Source organism: Ursus arctos, unplaced genomic scaffold, assembly GCF_023065955.2.
Source record: "Ursus arctos isolate Adak ecotype North America unplaced genomic scaffold, UrsArc2.0 scaffold_6, whole genome shotgun sequence".
In the NCBI taxonomy this organism is placed as follows: domain Eukaryota; kingdom Metazoa; phylum Chordata; class Mammalia; order Carnivora; family Ursidae; genus Ursus; species Ursus arctos.
In genome coordinates, this window is record NW_026623078.1 from 79489818 (window position 1) to 79512753 (window position 22936).

Here is a 22936-nt window from a genome sequence, read left to right on the forward strand (position 1 = left end):
CTCAAACACCCACCCCATGTCACGTCTGCGGGACTACAGACACAGGACGCCGGAAGGTTATGGAGTCTGCGGCCTGGGCCAACCTCCACCAGGCACTCCGCATCCCGCCGTGTCCATCAGCCTTCCTCCTCTGAAAGGCTCGAAGGATACAGCCGTGGTGAAGAAGGAACCTTAACCCAGAGCGGTCTGGCCTCTGCCCTCAGCTACGGGGGGTGACCTCTAGGCCCCCAGAAGGTCCTGTCTGATAGGAGTGCCTGTTTGTCTGCAGGCTGGGGCCACTGACGGTCTAACAACGTGATTTATGACGGGGCTCTGCGACAAGTCAGAGCAGTTCTGCCCTCCGGGGGAACCGGAGAAGAGAGGTATTCATCTGAACCTGCAGGAGGAGCGAGGGACTGAAGGCCAGCCACGTGGGCAGCGTCTCATCGAGCCGGACACCAAAGGCTGGAGTGAGTGTCCCTGGTTCGGCATACTCGAGTCCTGTCACATAATATAGAGGAAGAAGGCAACAGCATCCAGGACTCCACAGGAGAAGAAAGATGACCGAAAGCTCCATGGCTAGAACCCTCTCAATCCCAGACCTGGCCCATGCATCTCTCCCTTTGTCTAGTTCTGACCTATATGCTTTTTGTATAAAATGGTAATCGTAAGTATAGTGCTTTTCTGAGTTCTGTGAATCATTCTAGCAAATTATGGTCCTTGAGGTCCCCTGAATTTGCAGCTAGCTAGTCAGAGTGAGGGTGGCCCCAGGGACTCCCAAGCTTGTGGCTGGGGTCAGCAGTCTTGCGGGCAACTGTTCCCCTAACCTGGGGTTCAGCAGGCTCACTGCAGCAGGACACCCGGCTTTCTCTCCTTGGAGACATGCAGAGCACGTGACAGCGACCGCGGTGCCACAGGGTGCGAGACAGCCGCAGTCTACGAGTCTCTCTCCCCGCAGACGGGGGACTCCCTGCAGGCAGAGCCCTAGTCCTGACTCCCTGTTACCCCCAGCACCTAAGCTGGTGTCCACACGGTGGGCACCGATAAATCGCGGTGCATTAAACCGGTGAGCCATGCGCAATCTGGCTGTCAAGGAAGAAACACAAAATCAGCCCTGAAAGCTTTGGAAATCCTCTAACACGATGGTGACAAAACTAATCTTACATCTTGCTACATCCATAATGCAGACGCTCAAGACCAATTAGTTAGCAAAAAATGAAATATTCGTAAATGAACTTGGAATAATTGAAAAGCACTGAGAAAGAGGTGCTGCTGTCAAACTACAAACATTTCACAGAACTGCAGAGAACCCTGGAACTGGGCAAGGGAGATCTTGTAACCTCGCCATCAAAACCCTGGAACGGGCTTGTCTTCCGTTCCCCTTCCTCCTCCGTGAATTCCTTGGTTCAGTCTGTCCAGGACCTCTGTGATTTGTCCCCCTAAAGACATCTGCCCACGAAACCCCCTCTCTATTTCTTTGTCACCTAGATCCCTACAAACAGACCCCAGGCCACGGCCTCCTGCTCATATCCTCCTCTTGTCTCACTACCTTGCTCTAGAACATTCCATTGTTCACAACACTCAGACCTGGCTTTCTAGGTCCTTCCTCACACGGCTCAACAAGCACACGCACGCACCCACAGCTGTGCTCTCTCTCAAGTGCTCGGCAATGTTCCAGACCTCCCTAACTTTGCACAGATAATCCCAGTCTTTTTATGTACCCGTACTGCTCCCCCCATCTGTGCCCACCTCCCACACCCAGTCAGACTCCAAGCCCCAGTTCAAACCCTCAGGTCCACCTACCACGCCGTCCCAGCTGGTCTGTGTGTGAGGCACACGTGCCATGCACACCGCTGATACAGCCTCCGGCCTGCATGTTTCCCTCTCGCCCCCCACCTGTTACACACCCTGAGGTTGAATTCCCAGAGCCCAAGGATCGCAAACAGAGCTGAACGTGCAGGAGACACTTAATAAGTAAATACACGTGGTTTGATGGCAGGAAAAGCTATTTCCTACATCCACAGTATCCAAAAGGAAGAAAGAGGGGAACCACCACAAAACCTCTCAACCCTGCCCCAACGCCACAGTTTGGGGACAACTTCCTCACAGAGAATCGTCCTTGCAGATCCAAGGCCAAAACTAGCAAGGGACGGGAAGAATCAGCCAAAGGTTTTTAAATTCAATCAAAAGACAACATGAGCTCCCTGAAAAAAATAGCTGCACGTTACTAAAAATCTAATAACGTAAGCCCTTTATTTGTACATCACTCAAGTGCGCAAGGCCCGTTCCCAGTTCTTATCTCATTTTATCCCCATAAAAACCTTCAGAGACGGATGCAGCAAATGTAATTTCCTCAATAGGAAAAGAAATAAGGGACTCGAAGGTTCAAGGGGCTTGGCACGTTTTCCAGAAGCCGCTGCTGAGCTCACAGAGCCAGGACGCGGGCTTCCCTCTCCCCTGCCCGCTCCTTCCGCTGGGTCAAGTAGCCCTCGGGGAGGCTCTGGACCATGGCAAGAGCTGGTGCTGCAGTGCAGAGCACACCCGCTGCGAGACAGGCCGCCCCGAGTTAAACCCCCCCCCGCCGCCGTCTCGCGTGTGAAAAATAAACACAAAACTCTCTGTTGTATAGTCCCCTATAAATAAAAGCCATCCATGAAAATGCTGAGCACAGTACTTCGAAGGTGATCAATAAATGGCAACCACTTATTATTACGGCCATACGCATTAAGACTCTGACTTGGACTAGTTCCCTGAAGCAACTGTTACCTTCCCACCCGGTCCTCTGGGGCCAGATCATGTGATTCCCGAAGCACACCGGCCCTCGCGCCTTACAGCACTCTTCCCTTGATTCCTCCATTCCGAAGTCTCGCACCAGGAAAGCCAACACCGAATAAGGGGCAGCCACATTTCAAGATGCTGGAGACCAGGGAAAAAGCCCTCACTCTGCAGCTCAATCCAGTCACGCCAACTCGAGAATTTAAGCAAATCCCGAAACTCTAACACTGTTGGGCCTGTCAGTCTCCCTGACATTTACGTCCAACGAGCCCAGAAGCAACGAGAAGACAAAGAATTATTCATCCGCAACGAGGGAGCGCGAGCCTTTGAGGTTTATGGGGACTGCAGCATCCCCTCCATGGGACAGACCGCAGCCGGCCCCGGACCACGGGGCACCGGGGAGGCCAAAGGCACCCACGCCTGCTCCCTGTGGAGTTACCAGCAACAACGTGGAAACGTCCCGCACGCAACAGCAACAGCGAGGGGTTAGCGAGCACGCACGGCGCCCACACCACGCGAAGTGCTTTGAGCACACTTCCCCGTCAGAGCTCGGTGGGAAGCGTCGGTGTGACTCCCACGGTCTGGAAGACAACGCTGAGGTTTGAGAAGACTGATCAAGTTGCCCCAAGACACAGAAAACGTAACTGGCAGAGCTAAGCTCTGAACCCACCGTTTGCCTCAAGAGTCGGTGAACTTCACATTCATGTCAGTTCAGTTAATTTCAGAGCACAGAAATAATACGATTTGACCTCTCCTCTACATGCTGCAGGAAAATGATGACAGTGTCACCAAGCTGTAAGCCTCAGTGTGATCCGACTCCTGAACCAGACAACAGATGGTGAAACAGGAAGTCGGGGCTACACGTGCACGTACCATGTACCAAGGCATCACGAATTAACGTGTATTTATCTCATAACATTTTCAAAAAAAAAAAAAAGGCGAGCCTCTCATCTCCCTTTGACAGATGACAAAAGCTGCTTGCCAAAGCCACCAGCAGGGCCTCCACAGGTGTGGTGCAGGCAGAGCCCTGTGTGAGGTGCCACAGAGGGCAGGAGGGGGCCAATACCTGAGCCATGCTCCTCGAGCTGAGCTGAGCACTGTTGCACCGGCTGCGTCCGCCCTGACCACATTTTCTGCTTGTTCACCCAGAAAGAAAGCCTGTTACTAACTCACCAGCCCAGAATGGGGGCACCTTTTTGTAATCCGCACAAAGGCACCCTGTGTGCCAGCCCCAGCCGTGGCAGTCACATGACAGCTCCAGGGCTGGAAGCTGAGTCTACCTGAGTCCAGGATGGGTGCTCTTTAACTACCCCCACGCTGCTATGTGTAGACTGGAGGGCTCAGGTTTCAGGTGTCTGGAACACTGAGGACAGCAATGCCTGTGTACACTCAGAATGACTCTATTCGTGGTAGCTGTCCCAGAGAGACAACACAGAGATTTAAATTTAGATGCCAACTTCCACCCTTATGCTAGACTCTGTGACCCCCTCTTTGGCAGTCCATCCTTGATCCCAGAGAAGTACTTTCCCCACTGCCCTGCAAAACTGCCTCTTTGCCTACCTGCCACCCACCTGCCAGGAGACGAGCCCAGCAGAAGAGCGCCCCGGGCACCCTGTGCTCTCAGCACCTAGCAGAGCGCTCAAGCATCTGACAGGTGCATGATGACTGAACGAAGAAGTGGAGTGCGAGGGAAGGCAGAGATAAAAGAAGGGTTCCTACGGAAGGTCTGAAAGAGGAAGAAGATGGAAAACCCTAAATGAGGCTCTCCCGGGAACCCCGTGATTCCAGCTCCAGCAGGCCCCTCTGTCCCAGCCACCATCGGGATGAACGAATGTATGCACACATGCTCACCCACCAGTCACACCCAAACACACACCCACACACATTCTCAGACACAATCACACACTCACACACACACATTCTCTCCATAAGGCATTTTCTTCTTGGACCGCAGCCAGAAATCTGATGGGGAAGAGGGGAGAAAATGAAAGGTTCTTAGGCAGACCACTTCCTACATGAGCAAAAAAGATTAAAAGGCTATAAAATAAACCAAAGGATTTAGGAAACTTCATGTTATAAAGGGAGACCAAAATAATAAATCAATTACTACTCAGTTAAAGGTTTAATTAAACCATTTCAAGTATCTCTCAACTTAAAATGAATTGTGAAGGTTAAACCTGAATAGAAATCATTAGAGAGAAACTAAGCTTCTGGAAGCCTCGAATTTTACGGACTCGCACAGAGAGAAAAAGGAGGACTTGGAGTTCTTAATGAAAGATTTTTGAAGAAATGTTCTCGTATTAAGAGTCTGAGTTTAATTAAAGTCTTAAATACTTTTAAAAATTAAACTGTACAGGCAACTAATCTTCCAGTGTACACACACACACACACACACACACACACACAAAAGAGAGGAAATGTGTTCAAGAAAAATTTAAGTCAAAAGTAAATTAGTTAATAAAGGAGAATAATTTTTCAAGTAGCTTTGTAGGAAGAATCTGATTATACCCAGAGCAGTTCAAGAGCAGGCAGATGCCGTCACAGCAGCTGGGCCCAGATCCTGCTCTCCCACCTACTAACTAGGTAACCGTGAGAGGGCGATTGTAAGGCCTCAAGCCTCTGAGCCACATCTCCCTCAATTATAAAATCTGAGCATCGGCAAGGACACGGAAGACACGGACAGCACTACAAACGAGCAAAACCTAACACCTGTCTATGAGAATGTGCCACTACCAACAGCAGACTATAAATTCTTCTCAATTGCACATGGAACATTCTCCAAGATAAACCACGCTGAGCCGTAAGTCAAGTCTCAATAAATGTGTAAGGGCGGAAATACACACATACAAAGTACGTGGGCTGAAATTAGAAATAAACAACTCATACAGGTGAGTAACAAGAAAACAACCCAATTAAGAAACGGGTAGAGGCCCTGAACAAATATTTTCCCAAAGAAGACATACAAATGGCCAAAAGACACATGAAAAGATGCCCAACATCACTCATCATGAGGGAACTGCACACCAAAGCTATAGTGAGATACCACCCCATACCTGTCAGAGTGGCCACGATTAACAGGACAGGAAATAACAAGAGTTGGCAAGGATGCGAAGGGGAACCCCTTGCACCGTCGGCAGGAATGCAAACTGCTGCAGCTGCTCTGGAAAACAGTATGGAAGCTTCTCAATAAATTAAAGCTAGAACCACCCTATAATCCAGAAATTCTACCTCTAGGTATTGAAGAAAACAAAAACACACTAATTCGAAAGCTATATGCACATCTTCGTTCATTGCAGCATTATTTACAATAGCCAAGATACAGAAGCAGCCTAAGTGTCCACCAATAGATGAAGGTAAAAAAAAGATGTGTTATGTATGTGTATATATCTGTATATACACACACGCACTGGAATATTTCTTAGCCATAAAAAATAAGAAATCTTGCCATTTGCAACAACACAGATAAACCTAGGGAGTATTAAGCTAAATAAAATAAGTCTGAATGAGAAAGATAAATACCATATGATTTCACTTATATATGGAATCTAAAAAACAAAACAAAACAGAAACAGACTCATTGTTACACAGAACAAATTGGTGGTTGCCGGAGGGAGAGGGATGGGGGATGGGGATACATGAAGGGGATTAAGAGGTACAAACTTTCAGTTACAAAATAACTAAGTCACGGGGATGAAAAGTACAGCATAGAAGAGGGGCCTCAATCAGTTAAGCATCTCCCTTCGCTCGGGTCATGATCTCAGTACCCTGGGATTGATCCTGGGGACCTGGGATCGAGCCCTGCAGGGGGCTTCCGGCTCAGCGGCGAATCTGCTTCTCCCTCTCCCTCTGGCCCTCCCCGCTGCTCCTGCTTTTGCTCGTGCTCTCTCTAATGAATAAATTTTAAAAATCTTTAAAAAAAAAAAAAAGTACAGCACAGGGAATCTAATCAATAATATTGTAATAACTTCAGTGACAGATGGTGACTATGGCCACCGTGGTGACCATCTCATAATGTATAAAAATATCGAATCACTATCTTATACACCCAGACACTAATGTAATCATGTATGCCAATTAAAATTTAATTTTACAAAAGAAAGAACAGAAAGAAATTTGTGAAACTCAAAAATACATGGAAATTAAATGGCACTCCTAAATAGCAAACAGGTCCAAGAGGGTATCATCAGGGAAATCAGGAAATAACGCTGAGATGATCAAAAGGAAAACACGACATATGAACACTTGTGGGATGCAATGAGAGTAGGTTCACAAGGCTGGAAATGCCTGTGTAAGACACAGAAAGATCTCCAGCCAGGAGCCTACTCTTCCAGCCCGAGAGACCAGAGAAAACAGAAGCAAACGAAATGCACAGCAAACGGAAGGACAGAAAATAAACATAGAAATTAGAATGTAAAGAGATTAAACAGAAAAACAAAAGATAAAAATCAAAAGACTGGCAAATTTTAGCTAAACTCACCAAGAATAAAGAGGTAAGACTCGGCTAAAATCAAGAATGAAAGATGGAACATTACCTCTCATCTTACAAAAAAAAATTTTTTTTTAATTCTCAGGGATACTATGAACAAGAAATTATATGCCAACAAATCAGAGAACTTTGATGAAATGGAAAATTTCCTAGGAGGATACATACCACTGAAAGGAATTCAAGAAGCAACAGAAAATATTCATAAACCTGTCATAAGCAAAGAAACTGAATCCGTAATCCAGAAACTTCCCACCAAAAGCCCAGAACTAAAGGGCTTCACTGGTGAATTCTATCAAACATTTAAGAAGAACTCACACCAACACTTAAAAAAATCTTCCAAAAAACAAGAGGAGGAAGGGACACTTCCCAACTCATTCTGTGAGGCCACTATTATCCTGATTCCAAAACCAAAGACATCAGAGAAATGACCCTACATACTATCTCTGAATACAAACAGAAATCTGTTCATCAATGTCCTAGCAAACCAGCTCCAGCAGCACATGAAAAAGGATTATGCAATAGGACCAAGTGGAATGTACCCCAGGAACGTAAGAGTGGTTCAGGGTATGAAAATGTATCCACATAAATCACCGTGTTCGTGGCCTGAAGGGGAGAAAGAACACACGGTCATCCCCACTGAGTGAGGGACCATGGCTGCAGGGCAGCTTCAGGGGAGAGACAGGCCTGGTGGGCTGGCTGTAGGGGAGACGAAGAGGAGGACGGATCTCAAGGAAGAGGGGACCCCGGGATGGCCTCCCGAGCAGACAGCCGTTATCTTCCACTAACATCGGTAACAAGGGCAGGGGTGGAAGTGAGCACACACGTACGTCAGAAAACACTGACGCACAGAATTCCAGGAGCTCTATCTACTCTCTTATCATCTGCTCATTATTTATAAATGAAATGAAAAATTCAAATTATTTTATCTCATTCACATTTTAGTTGGAAGAAAAATCTTAATAAGCAAAGCTGAATAAAAACAGAATTAAAGCTCTGTAACTACCTTTCTCAACGTTCTCAACCCATTAATCCATGTGACTTCTATCTGCCATATGAATTTTACAAAACAGATTATCCATTCTTCTGAGTTTACAGATGCTCAACCCCAGGGCAACACTCAAAGTTCCTCAGTAAAGCTCTGGTTCCGTCTGCCCGTTAAGCCACACTCTCTGGAAAGCCAATGCATCTTACCACTCAGCAGCATGGTGGCCGTGGGGAATGTGGACGTCATCGGGGGTTCTCCAGTGAGGTCTGGACAGATGAGCCTTACTCACCCCCAGACTGGGGGGCAGAGGGAGGGGCGGCTGAACTGTGAGGGCCCTGGCATTAGGCAGATTCCTTTTTTTCCAGCTTTACTAAGGCATGATAGACACACCAAAATTGTATATATTTAGGTTATACAATATGCTTTTTTAAGGTGTGCAACAAGATGATTTAATATACATGTACACTGTGAAATGCTCAGCACAATCAACAATAGCAACCATTTTTTTCTTTTGGTGAGAACACTTACGATCTCCTCTGTCAGCAACTTCAAGTACATAATACAGTATTGTTAACTACAATCCCAAGCTGTACATTACATCCCCAGAACCTCTTCGGCTCAAAGTCTGTACCTCTTGACTATCATCTCCCCATTCCCGCTACTCCCCGGAAACCACTGCTCTACTCTTTGGTTCTATGAATTCAGCGATTTTAGAGTCTGCATATATGTGAATTCATATTTGTCTTTCTGTGTCTAGCTGATTTCACTTAGGAGAATGTCTTCCAGATTCACCCATGTTGCAAATGGCAGGATTTTCTCCTTTGTAATGGCTGAATAATATTCCTGTGTGTGTGTGTGTGTGTGTGTGTGTGTGTGAGAGAGAGAGAGACAGAGACAGAGACAGAGACAGAGACAGACAGATTTTTTGTACCCATTCATCTGCTGACACTTAGGTTATCTATTTTGAATGAAGTTCAATGAACACAGGGTTGCGGATCTCTCTCCGCAATATCGATTTCATTTCCTTTGGATATATTTTCAGAAGTGAGATTGCTGGACCACGTGGTAATTCTATCTTTACTTTTTTAAGGAACCTCCATCCTGTTTTCCATAGTGGCTGCACCAGTTTGCATTCCTGCCAATAGGGCACAAGGGTCCCTTTTCTCCACCTCCTTGCCGACACCTGTTATCTTGTCTTCCCGAGGACAGCCATTCCTAACAGGTGCGACGTGAGAGCTCATTGCAGCTCTGACTTGCATTTCCCTGATGGTGACATTGAGCATCTTTTCACGCACCTGTTGGTCATGCACGCCTTCTTTGAGAAAATGGCTGCTCAGGTCTTTTGCCCGTTTTTAATCAGGTTACTGGGTAGATTCTTAATGCCAATTTGGCCTCCCTCCCCCTCCTCTTCCCCAAAGCGAAGAGACTCAAATGCACACTATCAGTTGAGATGTGATTGCATGTCACTTCCCACCTCAGACCTGCTTTCTCGAAGCGGGGAGAGGACAGATCTGTTCACAAGTCCCACGACAGGGCTGAAATGCCGTGGACCCACCGCACCCGGCTGCTGGTTAAGAAGACGGAAATACTCCCACTTCTCCTCATTCGCTGGTTTCGGGTACTGGGTTTTCTCGGTTTCATCTTACGACACTAACAATAACCAGCAGAACTTCTCCTAACTTCTCAACAACTTAATCCTCTGTCAGGTATATTTCTCTGAGCTCCCTGGGATGGCCAGAGGGACTCATTAGCCAAAACATTTTTTGTCTGGAGTCTCTCCTTGTTAACCATGTCAGACAGATGATCAATAAGTCAGCCTGTTTAGAAATGCCAGCCTGAATATTCCCAGGAAAGAGCAATCGGTTATCAGTGTGGCTAATGAATCCTGTGATGGAACAGACTATCCTTCCGCACAGGAGACTGGCTGTTGTCCCTCATCATATAAAAATAGTTTTGTGGCAGCTTTTTTTACCCGCTGTTTGCAGCTCTGCCTCCTCTACTGCGTATTTTCTTCGTCTGTGGGGACCTAATTACAGGGCCTCGATGGTTTCTCTAAGCCATCCGCCTGCCGTATTGGAGGCCGTTCAGGGGGAGATGTCTGGACGCCGCAGACAAGACGGATCTCACTCAGCACACTGTCTGCGAACCCGAAGGATTCCGTGCGAATCAAAGCTCTGCCACTGGAGTCCATGTTCCAGGTCTACACGCTCAGTTCAGAAATGCTGTGTCTCAGGTTGTATAATCTTACACATTAATCACATATGTTATAATAGCTTCCCTTTATTGTCTTCTGGGCCGGGCGTCATCCGGCGGCACAGGGACACCCCGGGCTTCATCCCCAGCGCCCACCTGTGACAGGCGTATTTATCTTCATTTGTCAGACAAGCCCGGGGTCCTAGAGCCGGATTACACTCGTCTGACAGCAGGCTCGTGCTTTCTACACTGCTGGGGACTATCACCTCCTCTCATGCACTCCTTCCTTCCTTCGTTCGTTCATTCCTCCTTCTACAGCCAGGCGCTGGAGAAGCACCACAGAGGCCGGGTACGGCCAGCTCAAAACCACACTTGTATTTGAGCAGACCTATAACTGGACAAGTATTGACTGTGGCAAATGTGAATGTTCAGGGTTTCTGTGCCCACCGAACAGAAACCTAGCATCAAAGTACGTGCGAGCAAATCACCCCATCACCACCAATGGGCACACCCATGGCCATGGCCCCCTCACCCGGTACCCCAGGCCCCTTACCATCTCCGCTTTTGCTTGGGTTAGTGGGCTCGGGAGTACTCAGAGGTCTGAGGGGAATGATGATTTCATCAACATTAACACCTTCTTCTGTGTGCTTCTCAGAAACATGGGACAGGAGCTCCGACTGGCTGGGTGAAAAAAGGTTACAACATTTGCACATGAAGATGGCCGTGTTTTCTGTAAAAAAAAAAAAAAAAAAAAAAAAAAAAAAAGCAAACTGTTATTTCATCTTAACGAAAATAACAATTGCTTCCAATCGCCAAAGAAAAATACTGAAGGCCGCCTTTGTGAGTCATGGCCGGCCTCCAACAGACCGTGTCCCTCCCATGGACGCCTCCAGGCCAGGCAGCTTACTTCTAACTGCACGTGGTCCCACTTGCCAGAAAATTCTTTCTTCAGAACTTCAAAACCTCAGTCCTTCTAGTGTCTAGTATCCTCAGTCCTTCTAGTGTCTAGTATTAGGCACTGTCTAATATGGGCAATCCCCCCACCACCATCGTTACCCAAATCTATCCGACAGCCCAGATTCCAGCATCGACATGGCAAGGTAAACAAAACAAGTAGGAAACTGCAAAACCAAAATCCAACCTTCAAATGAATGAACCTCGCTGACAGCAATTAAGTGCTCGAGCTAGGCTCTCTCAAATTAGGTACAAGGGAAAATTGATCAAAACAGCATTTCTCAAGAGCCAAGACACCTTTCACTGGCTGGCACAGGGACTAAAAACAAGAAGAATGAGAATTTGTTGATTTTTTTTAAGCCATTTAATTCCTATTTGAAAGCATTACCACCATTCACAAATATTTACTAATAGTTCATTACTTTCATCCCATTATACTAGGCAGGACAACATAATGGGAAAAGGCTCCTTTCTGAATCTAAGATAATTGTAGGTACATATAGGAATATTAAATTTAGAATCAAAAAAACTAATTAAAAGCTAGACTTTTTTTTTAACACTGCAAAGAAAAACCGGTATGATGGCAAGGACAGTGGTTTTGAAGCCAGACGAACCCAGATGACATTCCCAATCCCGTCCCTAAATGCTGCAAAGCGTGGTGATCTTCCAGAAGCAGTAATACCCCTGGAATGCACTAGGAGAGGCAGCTGGCCTGCCTGCTCAGCAGTGGGACGGGGTGAACCACTGCGCTGACTCAGTCCAGCTCTCCACCCACCGTGTGCCCTCACCCACCTCACCCACACGCCGGACAACTGAACATCTACACCCACGCCACCTGCCCCCCCTCACCCTCACCATCACCGGGCTCACGGGGACTCTGGACGCTGCCTGGCAATCATACAAGGTCTCCAGGCCACCTGCTCTCTGTGGAGGCTAGACAGATATATGGCAATCCTAGATGATCTCTAGGCCATCTGCTCTCTGTTGATGGTGAACAAATGTTTCATACCGCTCCACTCCCACCTCCCATCCTCACATTGGGCTGCTGACCTTGCCTCCCGTGCCACACGAAGCTGCCAGAAGACAGCCTCCCCGAGCTTCCTGCACCACGCCTGCCCACCCACCTGCATCCTCCCCACCCACCCGGCCTTGCTCCTGCTGGTATGAGGGTTGGCGCCGGCAGTGGCACAGAAGGTGTGTGTTGGGCGGGGGAGTCCGTGGGAATAGGCCACCCCAGTGCAGGCAACATTTTTATCACCGCCATTATTTAGTACTGGTGGCTCAGGGAGATGAAAAACCAAAAAAGCAGGCCAACATTTAAATGTTGTTACTGCTTTAAAATTCTCTATATTTTCTAAGGACATTCTCTAAGGACAATGCACCCCTAGTGCCTGCACCTGGGAGGACCGTACCCACAGCCCACCCTGGAAGGCCACTGGGTAAGTGTGGCCTGCGTGCACTGAATCCCAACCCCTCCCACCCAGTGACAGTGTTACAGAAACTTCTGCTTCTTTCTCCAGACCACCAATTCTTCCTCTCTGCCACTTGCTACAAGCTTATTTTTCCTGTCTTAAAACAAAACAAAAATCTTTCTTGATCTCCACTCCCCTGCTCTCCTCCACCCCATTTTTCTCCTCCTTTTTGCAGCAAGACTCCCTACCAGAAAGAGGAGACCAGAAAGAAAGGCAGTGGGCCGACCTGACGTTGCCACAGTGAGGACAGAACCCTGCGAGCCATGGAGGCTGCAGGAACAAGTCTCCCTCTGGATCCAAGGGAAGGGTTCCTCCATGAACATGCAGATGGCGTAAAGACCTAAGAGAATTCTTCCCTACCAAACAACACAGGAAATAGAAATTTAACAAAGCAGAACATTGCTTCATCAATGAAAATCTCTCATGAATACTGTCAATCGATATTTTATTTTTTCCAAGAAATGCTTTATTCCTAAGGAACCCAAAAGGCTTCCTGTTCAAACAAGGAGAGATTACAGTAACACTCCTTTTCTTTATACGAGGCCATGTTGTTTTCAACATGCTTCCTGCTGACCCTACCACGATCCTACGATTTAGGCAACAAAGGGCTTGTAAAGGCAGGGCTTGTAAAGGCAAGGAAACTGAGCCCGAGAGAGGAGAGCAGCTTGCCCAGGGCATGGTCGGCAGGAAGCAGAGAGCAGACCCTTTGCCACCTGCTTCTGACACAAGCTGTCTGTGGCCACACACCTTGCGTGAAGCTCCTTCAACTGAGGCTAAGATACTCACCGACGTGGCCAACACGTCTGAAATGACAATCACCCCCGAAGGCATAATCCCAGCATCATCCGTCAACTTCTTTCATGCTCATTCCAGCACCACCCAGCGGTGGCCACGGGCGGGGCCCCCAGAGGCCCCGCAGCACGGAGCCAGCTTGGGCGTGTGGCCAGCCACAGAGGCGGCCCCGGCTGCACAGGCGACATGGACACATCACACACCAACTGCATCGTGTGCTTTCTACGAACCTACTTCCCGACAGACCTCTATGTGGTACTGATTTCTGCGATGCTCTCAGGAGAAAGGGAACCCTGTGACATGTATCAGAGCAGAACTTTGGGGGACCACAGAGTTATTGTGAGGGCTCAGTGGACAGGCGCAGCAGGCCCTGTCTGGAGACTAGCTACGTCGAACTACGCATGACAAAGTGTTGGAGGCTACTGTAAGTCAGTCAGCTCCTACCTGGCTATCCTAGGCCACCTGAAGGCCGGGGCGGCACCTGGCCTTGGCCCACGAGCTTCCCAAGTACCGGCAACGCATCTGCTCCATTAGGCAGGTGTGGAGACTAGACCCGGAACTCCCAGGGGCGGACAGAGAGATGAGGACAGGTGACCCAGGAGGACCGTCACTTCACCGAGGGTGTGGGCGGAGACGAGCATGCAGGACCCAGGACACTGAGAGGCTGACCTCCCCTCGGCCACGTGGCCAGGGAAGCACAGAGTCAAGGTGGAATGCAGCTTTACCGGACGCAGGCCCAGGGTCTCCATGGTGTCACGTGGCCCTTCCAAAGTCAGCACTGGTAAGGAACGCAGCCACGGAACCACCAACAGGACCACACAACCACTCCTCCTGAGCTGAGCCAGTGGGTGGGCTCTGTTTTGCCACCAACCATGCAATCTTGTATTTTTTTTTCAGATTTTATTTTTAAATAATCTCTACAGCCAATGTGGGGCTCGAACTTACAGCCAATGTGGGGCTCGAACTTACAACCTGAGACCAAGAGTCACGGCGCTCTACCGACTGAGCCAGCCAGCCCCCCGATGCAGTCTTGTATGTTTAAGAGCAGCTGGTGCCGGAAGCCCAGACACCATACACAGTGTTCCCTGCTGAACAAAATCTGGGACTGTCCCCCCAGGCCTCCAGCCGGGAGGGAAACCGTGCACTCTTTGGAGATGTTCATAAAGCAGGGTATAAACAGCAAAATGCCAAAACATGCAAAGAAAAGTGTCCGATCAGGCTGTCCCCCAAATATTAAGAATTGTCATTCCACCAAAATAACAACAAAGGAGCTTTTTCAGTTTTTATAGGGGACTAATACGGAAAAATGTATCTTCTACCCTGAAATATAATCATAATTATGTTGTCAGCTAATTCTGATAAAGATGCTATAATTTGGATGCATTTTTAGGTCCAATTACTACTGTGCAGTCGTCCTCAACAAAAGGATTCAAAGAGAAAACCACATGTTCAATACAAGGAAAATCACAGAAGTTTGGAGTTTGAGTGTTCCGTTTCTATGAAATATTTGCCAGTTTTCAACCAGCTACTCTTGTACTATTAAAAGGAAAATCTTAAAATAACCACATATACGAGTCCTCATTTCTGAACTGTGATTTGCAAATATTCCTGTCCAGGAAGAGCCACATCCTGTCGGTGACCTCTGACTCCCACCTGCTTACCACCACCCTGCCTAGGGATGTGGGCATGAGCGAGCCTCTGACCCCACTCCCTGAAGGTCATGAAGAGGCTCTTAGGTCCTGAGAGGCTGGTTAGGCCCCTTCACAACCGGCCAAGGCCCCTGGGGGCAAACAGGTCCCATCCCCTCCTCTGGCCACAGGCAGCACACGTGTCAGCTGAAGCTGGCCTCCACCTGAGGGACCCTTTCCCCAAAATCTCAAGCCCTTGAGTAAACAGGCAAAAAGCGTTGGCTCAGCCTTGAGCGGAGGCCACGTGCTCTGGCCAGTCCCAGGGCGGCCCAGCCCCAGCACATGTCCAGGGTGGCCTTTTCCTTCTGCTCTGGGAGGTCATGGGGGGGGGGGGGGGGGGGGTGACAGGAGCAATACAGGACTCAGGCATCCCAGGCCTCCCAGTCCTGTAACAGAGCTTCTTCCTATGACTGTTATTATTTATGACCGAAGTTACAGTATGAATACGTGCTCCCTGTGAAACAGCTAAATAACACGAGACCCCACAGAATAGGGACAGCCCCTCATCCTCCCCTTAGAACAAGGGCATCACTGAGCAGAATGTGATGCAGACCTTTCACTGTGCATCACAGGGAGGCAGAGAGAGAAACCGCGTGTGCACCCTCCATTTCCCTCCCCTCAGGGGCCCCTAGTGCCCTGGCCCCTCCACCTCCCTCCACCTCCCCTGGGGTCCTGCTCCCAGCACTGAGCTCAGCACCAGAGCTGCCCTACAACAGCTGAAGACCACCTCCCAACCCTGCCGGCAAAGGCCAAGCAGGAAGCCAGGACTTCCAGCCCGACCCCTCGGGTAATGAAGCACCCTTCCCACTCCCCGCTGGGCCGGTGTCAGAGGAGGCCCAGCACAGGGTCAGGACTTTCTGTACCTCCTTACCACTGTGCACTGGATGCCACCAGGGGAGCAGGACAGAGGCACTCCCGCCCCTCCTCGTCAGGGCTGGTATCACAGGGGCCCCGTGGGGAGCCTGAACCCCCATCCTGCCCAGCAGTACTGGGGCACCTACTCCCAGGCGTCTGCAGCCTGGACTTCTACCCTCCCTGGCGGTGACTAGGCCGTAGCCCACTTCCCCACCAGGGCAGGGTCAGAGGGGCCTGCTAAAACAGAAGATTTAAATAAGATCCAGACTCTCATAATACCGAAAATGCCCAGGGTTCAATCAAAAATCATTCCTCATAATTTTTCAAGAATCAGGAAAATCTCAATTGAATGACAAGAAACAGTCAAGACACCCACACTAGATGATACAGATATCAGAATTATCTGACAAAGACTTTAAGGCAGCCATCACAAAAACAATTTAATGAGCAAATATGAGCACGCTTGTAACAAACGCAAAAGCAGAACGTCTTCAGCAAAGGAACGGAAAATAGAAGGAAAAAACACATGGAAATTTGAGAACAGAAAAATGCAATCACAAAAACTCAATGGATGGGCTCAAACCAGAATGGGAAAGACAGAGGAAAGAATCAGTGACCTTGAGGATGGAACAAGAAAAAGCACACAATTTCTGAACAACAGGGGAAACAGACTGAAAAAACTGAACAGGGTCTCAGGGACGTGTGGGACTGTAACAAAAGGTCTAATGCGTGTGTCATCAGTGTCCCAGGACAGGAGAAAGACAGCAGGGCTGGAAAAGTATTCAAAGAAATAATGGCTGAAAACTTCCCAAATCTGGCAAAAGCAAAAGACACAAACCCCCACATTCTAGGAAGTCAGCAAACCCCGAACAGGATGAACCCAAAGACATCTGTGCCAAGGCCCATTATCATCAAACATCTGAAAACTAGAGCCAAGAGAGAACCGGGAAAACAAGCTCATGTGTGAGAAACCATTTGAGCGACAGCGGATTTCCCATCAGACGTGACGGAGGCCACAAGCAAGCGTGTTGTTCAGCAGCAGCAAGAAAGCAACTGTCCCCCTAGATTTCTACACCCAGCACAAACAGCCCTCAGATACACAGGGGGACCGAGACATTCCCAGAGGAAGGAAAACTAAAATAACTTGTTGCCCAGCAGACTTAACCTCAAAGAAGAGCTGAAGGAAGTTCTCTAATTAGAAAGGAAATGATACAACAATGGATCCTGGGACATCAAAAAGGGAAAAAGTACAAAGGAAAATGTAAAACTATGGGTAAATACATCAGATTTTCCTTTTCCGTTTAGTTTTCTAATTTATATTTGACAGTTGGAGCAAAAAGACCAAGTCTGTCTGATGTGGTTCTCAATGTCTGCGGAAGAATGGCTGACAACTGTGTTATAAACGGAGGCTACAGGGGGTGTAAAGGTGGTGACATTTCTCCTCACTGAAACTGGCAAAACGTCCACAAACGTTCTGCATCTTGACCGTGAGGGCGGCTACACGGATCCACACGATAAAAATGGGCTAGAATGAGGCACGCACGTCATACGTACCACAGCCATCTCTTGCTGTGGATGCTGCACAATAGTTATGTGAGATCTAACCACTGGGTGAGACAATGAAAAAGTTCTGGAGAGGCGTGGTGGTGATGGTGGCCCAACACCGTAAATGTGCTATTGCCACTAAAAATGGTCAAAATGGTAAATTTCATGTTCTGTGTATTTTACAAGAAAAAATACAAATGAAACCACTGGAGTAAATCAGGTAAAGGGTACATGAGACTTCTACTACCTTTGAAACTTCCGGTGAGTTATCTCAAAATACAAAATTAAAAAAAAAAAAAAACCACTGTGGCAAATAAAATATACCAATGGCTACCAGTGTCCCCCTCTGGAAAGGACACTGAGAAGCAGCACGTATCCCGCTTGGTGAATCCACGACCCCATCCAATCCCAAACACCCTACAAGGAACGGAGGAACACTGGGCTCGGAAGGGTGGAATGAGGTGGCTCCGTGGATAGATAGGGGTTGGTCCTGGTCCCCGTGCCCACCTCTGGGGGGCGGGGTGACAAGGGCTCTGAAGGGCTGGCATCCCCAAGTCTGTGCCAAGCACCTCCCACCCCACGTGCACTCATCACCCGCAGCCAGAGCCCCGCCCAGCCCAGCCCAACGCCATCCGTCTTCCCCCAAGCGATGCCACTGCTGGGGACACAGTAGGCACTCAATAAATGTTAGATGAATTGAGGATTACAAACACGCTTAAACATTTATCAATACCCAGAAGAAGACAAAATGCTATATTACTAGACTATTGGATTACTCTACTTAAAAGCTTTAGTTTAAAAAACTCTCCTCCCTCCTCTCCTTGATTAGTATAAATCATCCTCTCGGCTGTGTAACTATCTTTTACTTGGATTGATTAACTTTAAGGAGAGTCCAACAGCCAAAGCTCAGATCCCATTAAATTATCTATCTTATGAAAAGACTAGGGTGGCAAATCCTTTCAGAGTTAAAATATTTTTGTTTTCTTGTTTTTCACTTGCCCTTAAGTTATTAAATTCATAAGAGCTGGCAGCTTCCCAATGGGAGTGGAAATATTTTAACAACATAAAGCCAGATTGCTGTCACTTCCAACGCAATGAAAAAAGTCTCATTGTGCAGCTTAGTACAACTTAAAATACCTTTTTCTTTCATCCTCAGGAAAAGAGGCTTGGGTTAGGACAAAACATTATTTTCTATCTAGTTGATTTTACAGAGCCTTCACCCAGCTGCAGATGTGCCATCCGCATCCTCATCATCACCATCATCACAATTACCGAGAACTTGCTGTAACCAAAGCGCAGGGGCTTCGAAGGGGACGGAGAAGAGCGGAAGCTCCTCGCAGTTCCACCCTCACCGTGAGCGGGCGCCACGCCGGGCTCGTGCTGGGCCCACTGCACCTTCACACCAGTCTGAGAAACAGGTTTTATTACCGTATTTCCTCAAATCTAAGACAACATCTATTCTAAGAGCACTGATACTTTGCATGCCATTCAAAACGATAAAAACGCCGCCCAATAAACGAGGACACGCTGGTTTCTCATCACACAGATGGCGGCGGGACGCGTCCCGAGGTGAGAGATGCTACAGTGTGAGTCTGAATCGGTGAGACGGGTAACACTTCCAGATTCCCATGGAAGCGCAGCTCGGTCCCAGTGCTGGGGAGGGTGGGCGTGAACCCGGGAAAGCCTCACTCGCCACGCCTGCTCTTGTCCTGGAAGGCCCCGCGTCCTCTCCCAGCGCCCCCAATGCACACTGGGGCTGGGGGCCCCACTTTCAGGCTCACTTCCATGGCAGTACTTGAAACCCTGCTTTCCAGAGAGAAGACAGACGTTTCCTGAGTACCAGGCACTTTCACGCTCCATCACATTTAATCCTGACAAGCAAGGCCGCTGCTAACGTATAAGCCACCTCCTCAACAAAGGGGAAACGCACCCCTTCCTCAGGACACCAGCTCCCCCTGCCAGAAACTGGTCACAACATCCTGATTTTCTTGAAAAAGACACTTACTACCGTTTGCAGAAAACTGTCATAAGGAATATACAAATCTAAGAAATGAATGAATCCCCTTAGATGGGGTGTCCTGGTGCAGTGTGCAACCAGCACAGCTGTACAAAGTGACCCCCCTATGTAAGTCAGCCACGAAGATACTATTATCCCATGTTACAGATGAGGATGCTGTAACTTGTACAAGACGATCAAATTCAGGCCCACACGGTTCCAAAGCTACTTGGTCAACGCACAAGAAACATACAAACTGGGAAGGAACACAGGCTGCACATGCGTGCGTGTGGTGAGCACACTGACCACATGCCACAGGAGAGCATGCGGAGAACACAGAAACCCCATGGCTGAGGCAACTGGGGAAGACCGCTCAGGAGAGGGAAGTGGACCTGGCCCAGGAGACAGGACAGCTCAAAGCCAAAGGCCGGGTCCACAAAAAAGGAGCAGAGGTCAGCCAACCAGTGGGGGCAGAACTCAACCCTCAAAAAACCTTGAAGAGGAAAGAGGGGGAGAACAAATTCAAGGCAGGGGGGTGGGCAGCCACCCCTGGTGCTCGGAAAACCCACCACGGAAACCTGCCACACAAACCAAGTCTGCAGGTTGGATGGGTCCTGTGGGCTTCCAACGTGGAACTCCAGAGAAAAGGTTTTCCATCTGGGAGACTGGGGCCTGCTGAGCGCCTGCTGGGGAGAGCCAGGGAGCCGGGGCTGCGGAAACAGAGTGCAGGCTGCAGACGTGTCCTCACCACCCGGACGCAGCACCCAGAAGCAGGACTGGCTCTGGCAGATCGGGAAGGCCAGGTCTTCCTACTTCATAGACTCGGACTTCTTCAGATTCCACGGTCTTGAGGACACACGGAGTCCAAGAAAGAAAGGAGATCTTAAACCCCCCTTAAACTGATATTAGAAATAAAGGGAGAGTAAGTGACAAAATAAGGTCTCCCCTTGGCGACAGGAGACACTGAGCCCAGGCAGCTTGGGCCAAACAGCAGCTGAAGCAGCAGCGAGGCCACAGCTACAGACACTGAGCAGGAGACGCAACTCTGGACACGGGACAACACGTGTCCGAAGTCTGATGGCGTTTTGGTGTTTCTCTTGGAGACGATGAGACATCCGACTGGGGGGACAAGGGTGGCTGGGGACATTATGCCTTAAGCCTCTGCCATTCTCTAGTGAAATGTGAGCCTGACAAATAAAAGTGCACAGTGCTCAGGGGCACCTGGGCGGCTCAGTCGATTAAGCGTCCAACTCCTGCTTTCGGCTCTGGTCATGATCTCAGGGTCGTGGGATCCAGCCCCACATCGGGCTCTGTGCTCAGTGCTAAGCCTGCCTGAGATTCTCTCTCTCCCTCTGACCGTCCCCCCGGCTCACATGTGTGCTCTCTTAAATAAATAAATCAGTAAAATCTTAAAAAAAAAAAAAAAGTGCACAGTATTCAGATAACCAAAAAAGAAGAAAGAAGGGGGAAAGAGAAAGAGGAAATTGGTTTGACCAGTAGAACAGACAGACTCAGATTTGGAATCCTTGACACAAGCGATACCCACCACCACACACCTGGTGGGTGCGGACAGCCAAGCCCTGAAGAGCCAGATTCCAGAACGACAAATGCGTGGGCCAGGTGCGCAGAGGGCCCAGTACCAGGGGAGGCCAGACGAGAAAAGGCACCAGAGCTCCCAGAGCTGGAAGTTCTAGGAAAGAGCCCACGTGTCGGCCATGGGAAGGGGAGGCATCAAGACTTCCTGGCCTGAAGTGGCAGCCTCCACTCCCCTGCCCTCCCCAGCTGCGCAACAGTGTTATACTGCCTCCTTCGCTCACACAGACCTTCAGTCTGTGACCGTGCTTGATCCTTCCCGTTGACCTGTGAAGGAGCTAAGTGCACCCCAACCACCACCACCACCACCAGCAGCATCGTCATCCCCAGTTTATGGAGGAGAAAGCTAGGGCTCAGAGAAGTTAGCCAGTCGCCAAGGAGCCCAGCCAGATAAATCACAAAGTCAAAACTTGACCAAGACCTTCCTGTGGGCCACTCGCCCGGTGGCCAACACTGTCCTGGGACAGACGTATTTGGTCACTGCAAGGAACACAAGCTCGGGTACCCAGCCCACAGCACCACAGTTAGAGAGAACGTTCTAACGATTAATCACAACTAAGAAGAGGAGCTACACCGAAAGGGGGACTTCGCTCTGTGTGTGTGTGTTATAATTTACCACCACAATTCATTCCAGGGAGCAAAATGCTGGTTAATGAGAGCACCAGACGTGGGTGCTACCCCCACCCCAGGACCACACACGTTATAAACACGCCCACTGCATGGCCTGGCCACAAGTCTAGAACGACAGAACAGAGGGCCACCCCATACAGGACAAAGAGCTTTTTTTAGCAAAAAAAAAAAAAAAAAAAAAAAAAAGGAAAACAAAAACGTAGGTAGTTACCAACACGCAGGAGATGAGCGGGCGTCATACACGTGCTAGCGGCACCCTCTGGTGGTCGATGAGGGCACTGCAGCCTCCACTCAGCGAGGAAGTGGGCCGCAATGAAAATGTGGCTAACATTTACTGATCCCTAATTCTGGCAGGCACCACAGTTTGCCCGTCACCCACTTAACCTTCACATTAATCCAGTGGGGGACGGGCTGCTATCCCCACTTTATTTTTTTTTTAATTTTATTTATTTGAGTGGCAGAGAGAGAGAACACATGCGCAAGAGCGCAAGAGCAGGGGGAGGGAGAAGAATACTTCCCACTGAGCAGGGAACACGATTGAGGGGCTTGATCCCAGGACCCTGAGATCATGACCTGACCTGAGGCGCCCCTCTGCTACCCCCACTTCAGGTGAGTAAGCTGAGCCCAGGGAGGAGACTGCCCGGTCAAGCAGCAGGGGGGCACAGCAGAAGCAGGGCACACGCCCCCACACAGCCCATGCCCAGCGCCCGTCCTAAATGAGTCACCACGTGATATTTACGGCTGCTTTTCCGGTGGGGAGAGGATCCATCCTGGCAGCCCAGTCCTGGCCAGCCCAGCAGGTGAATCACCCCCAGCTCGGACCATGGGTTCTCTGTCCCCGTCACAAACAGCCACCGCCTGGCCAATTCTCAATGTGCACAGAAGTTACTTGCAAGTCTTGTGGTGCTTTCCCATTTACAGCCGTATTTCTGTGTGACGGAAATGATGCTGAACCAGAGCAGCGTGACCGGAGGACAGGCGTGCATCCATTCC

General features: G+C 49.0%; 1 protein-coding gene across 3 annotated transcripts in view; it reads right to left on the reverse strand.

Annotated features, from left to right (window-relative positions):
* Positions 1 to 22936, reverse strand: part of ZFAT (zinc finger and AT-hook domain containing) — a 284368-nt gene that overhangs the window by 151382 nt on the left and 110050 nt on the right. For all 3 annotated transcript variants that reach the window (XM_057308065.1, XM_057308067.1, XM_057308066.1), the window contains one exon: positions 10972 to 11148. In XM_057308065.1, coding sequence (XP_057164048.1) covers positions 10972 to 11148 — 177 coding nt within the window. The remainder of the gene's footprint in view (positions 1 to 10971; positions 11149 to 22936) is intronic.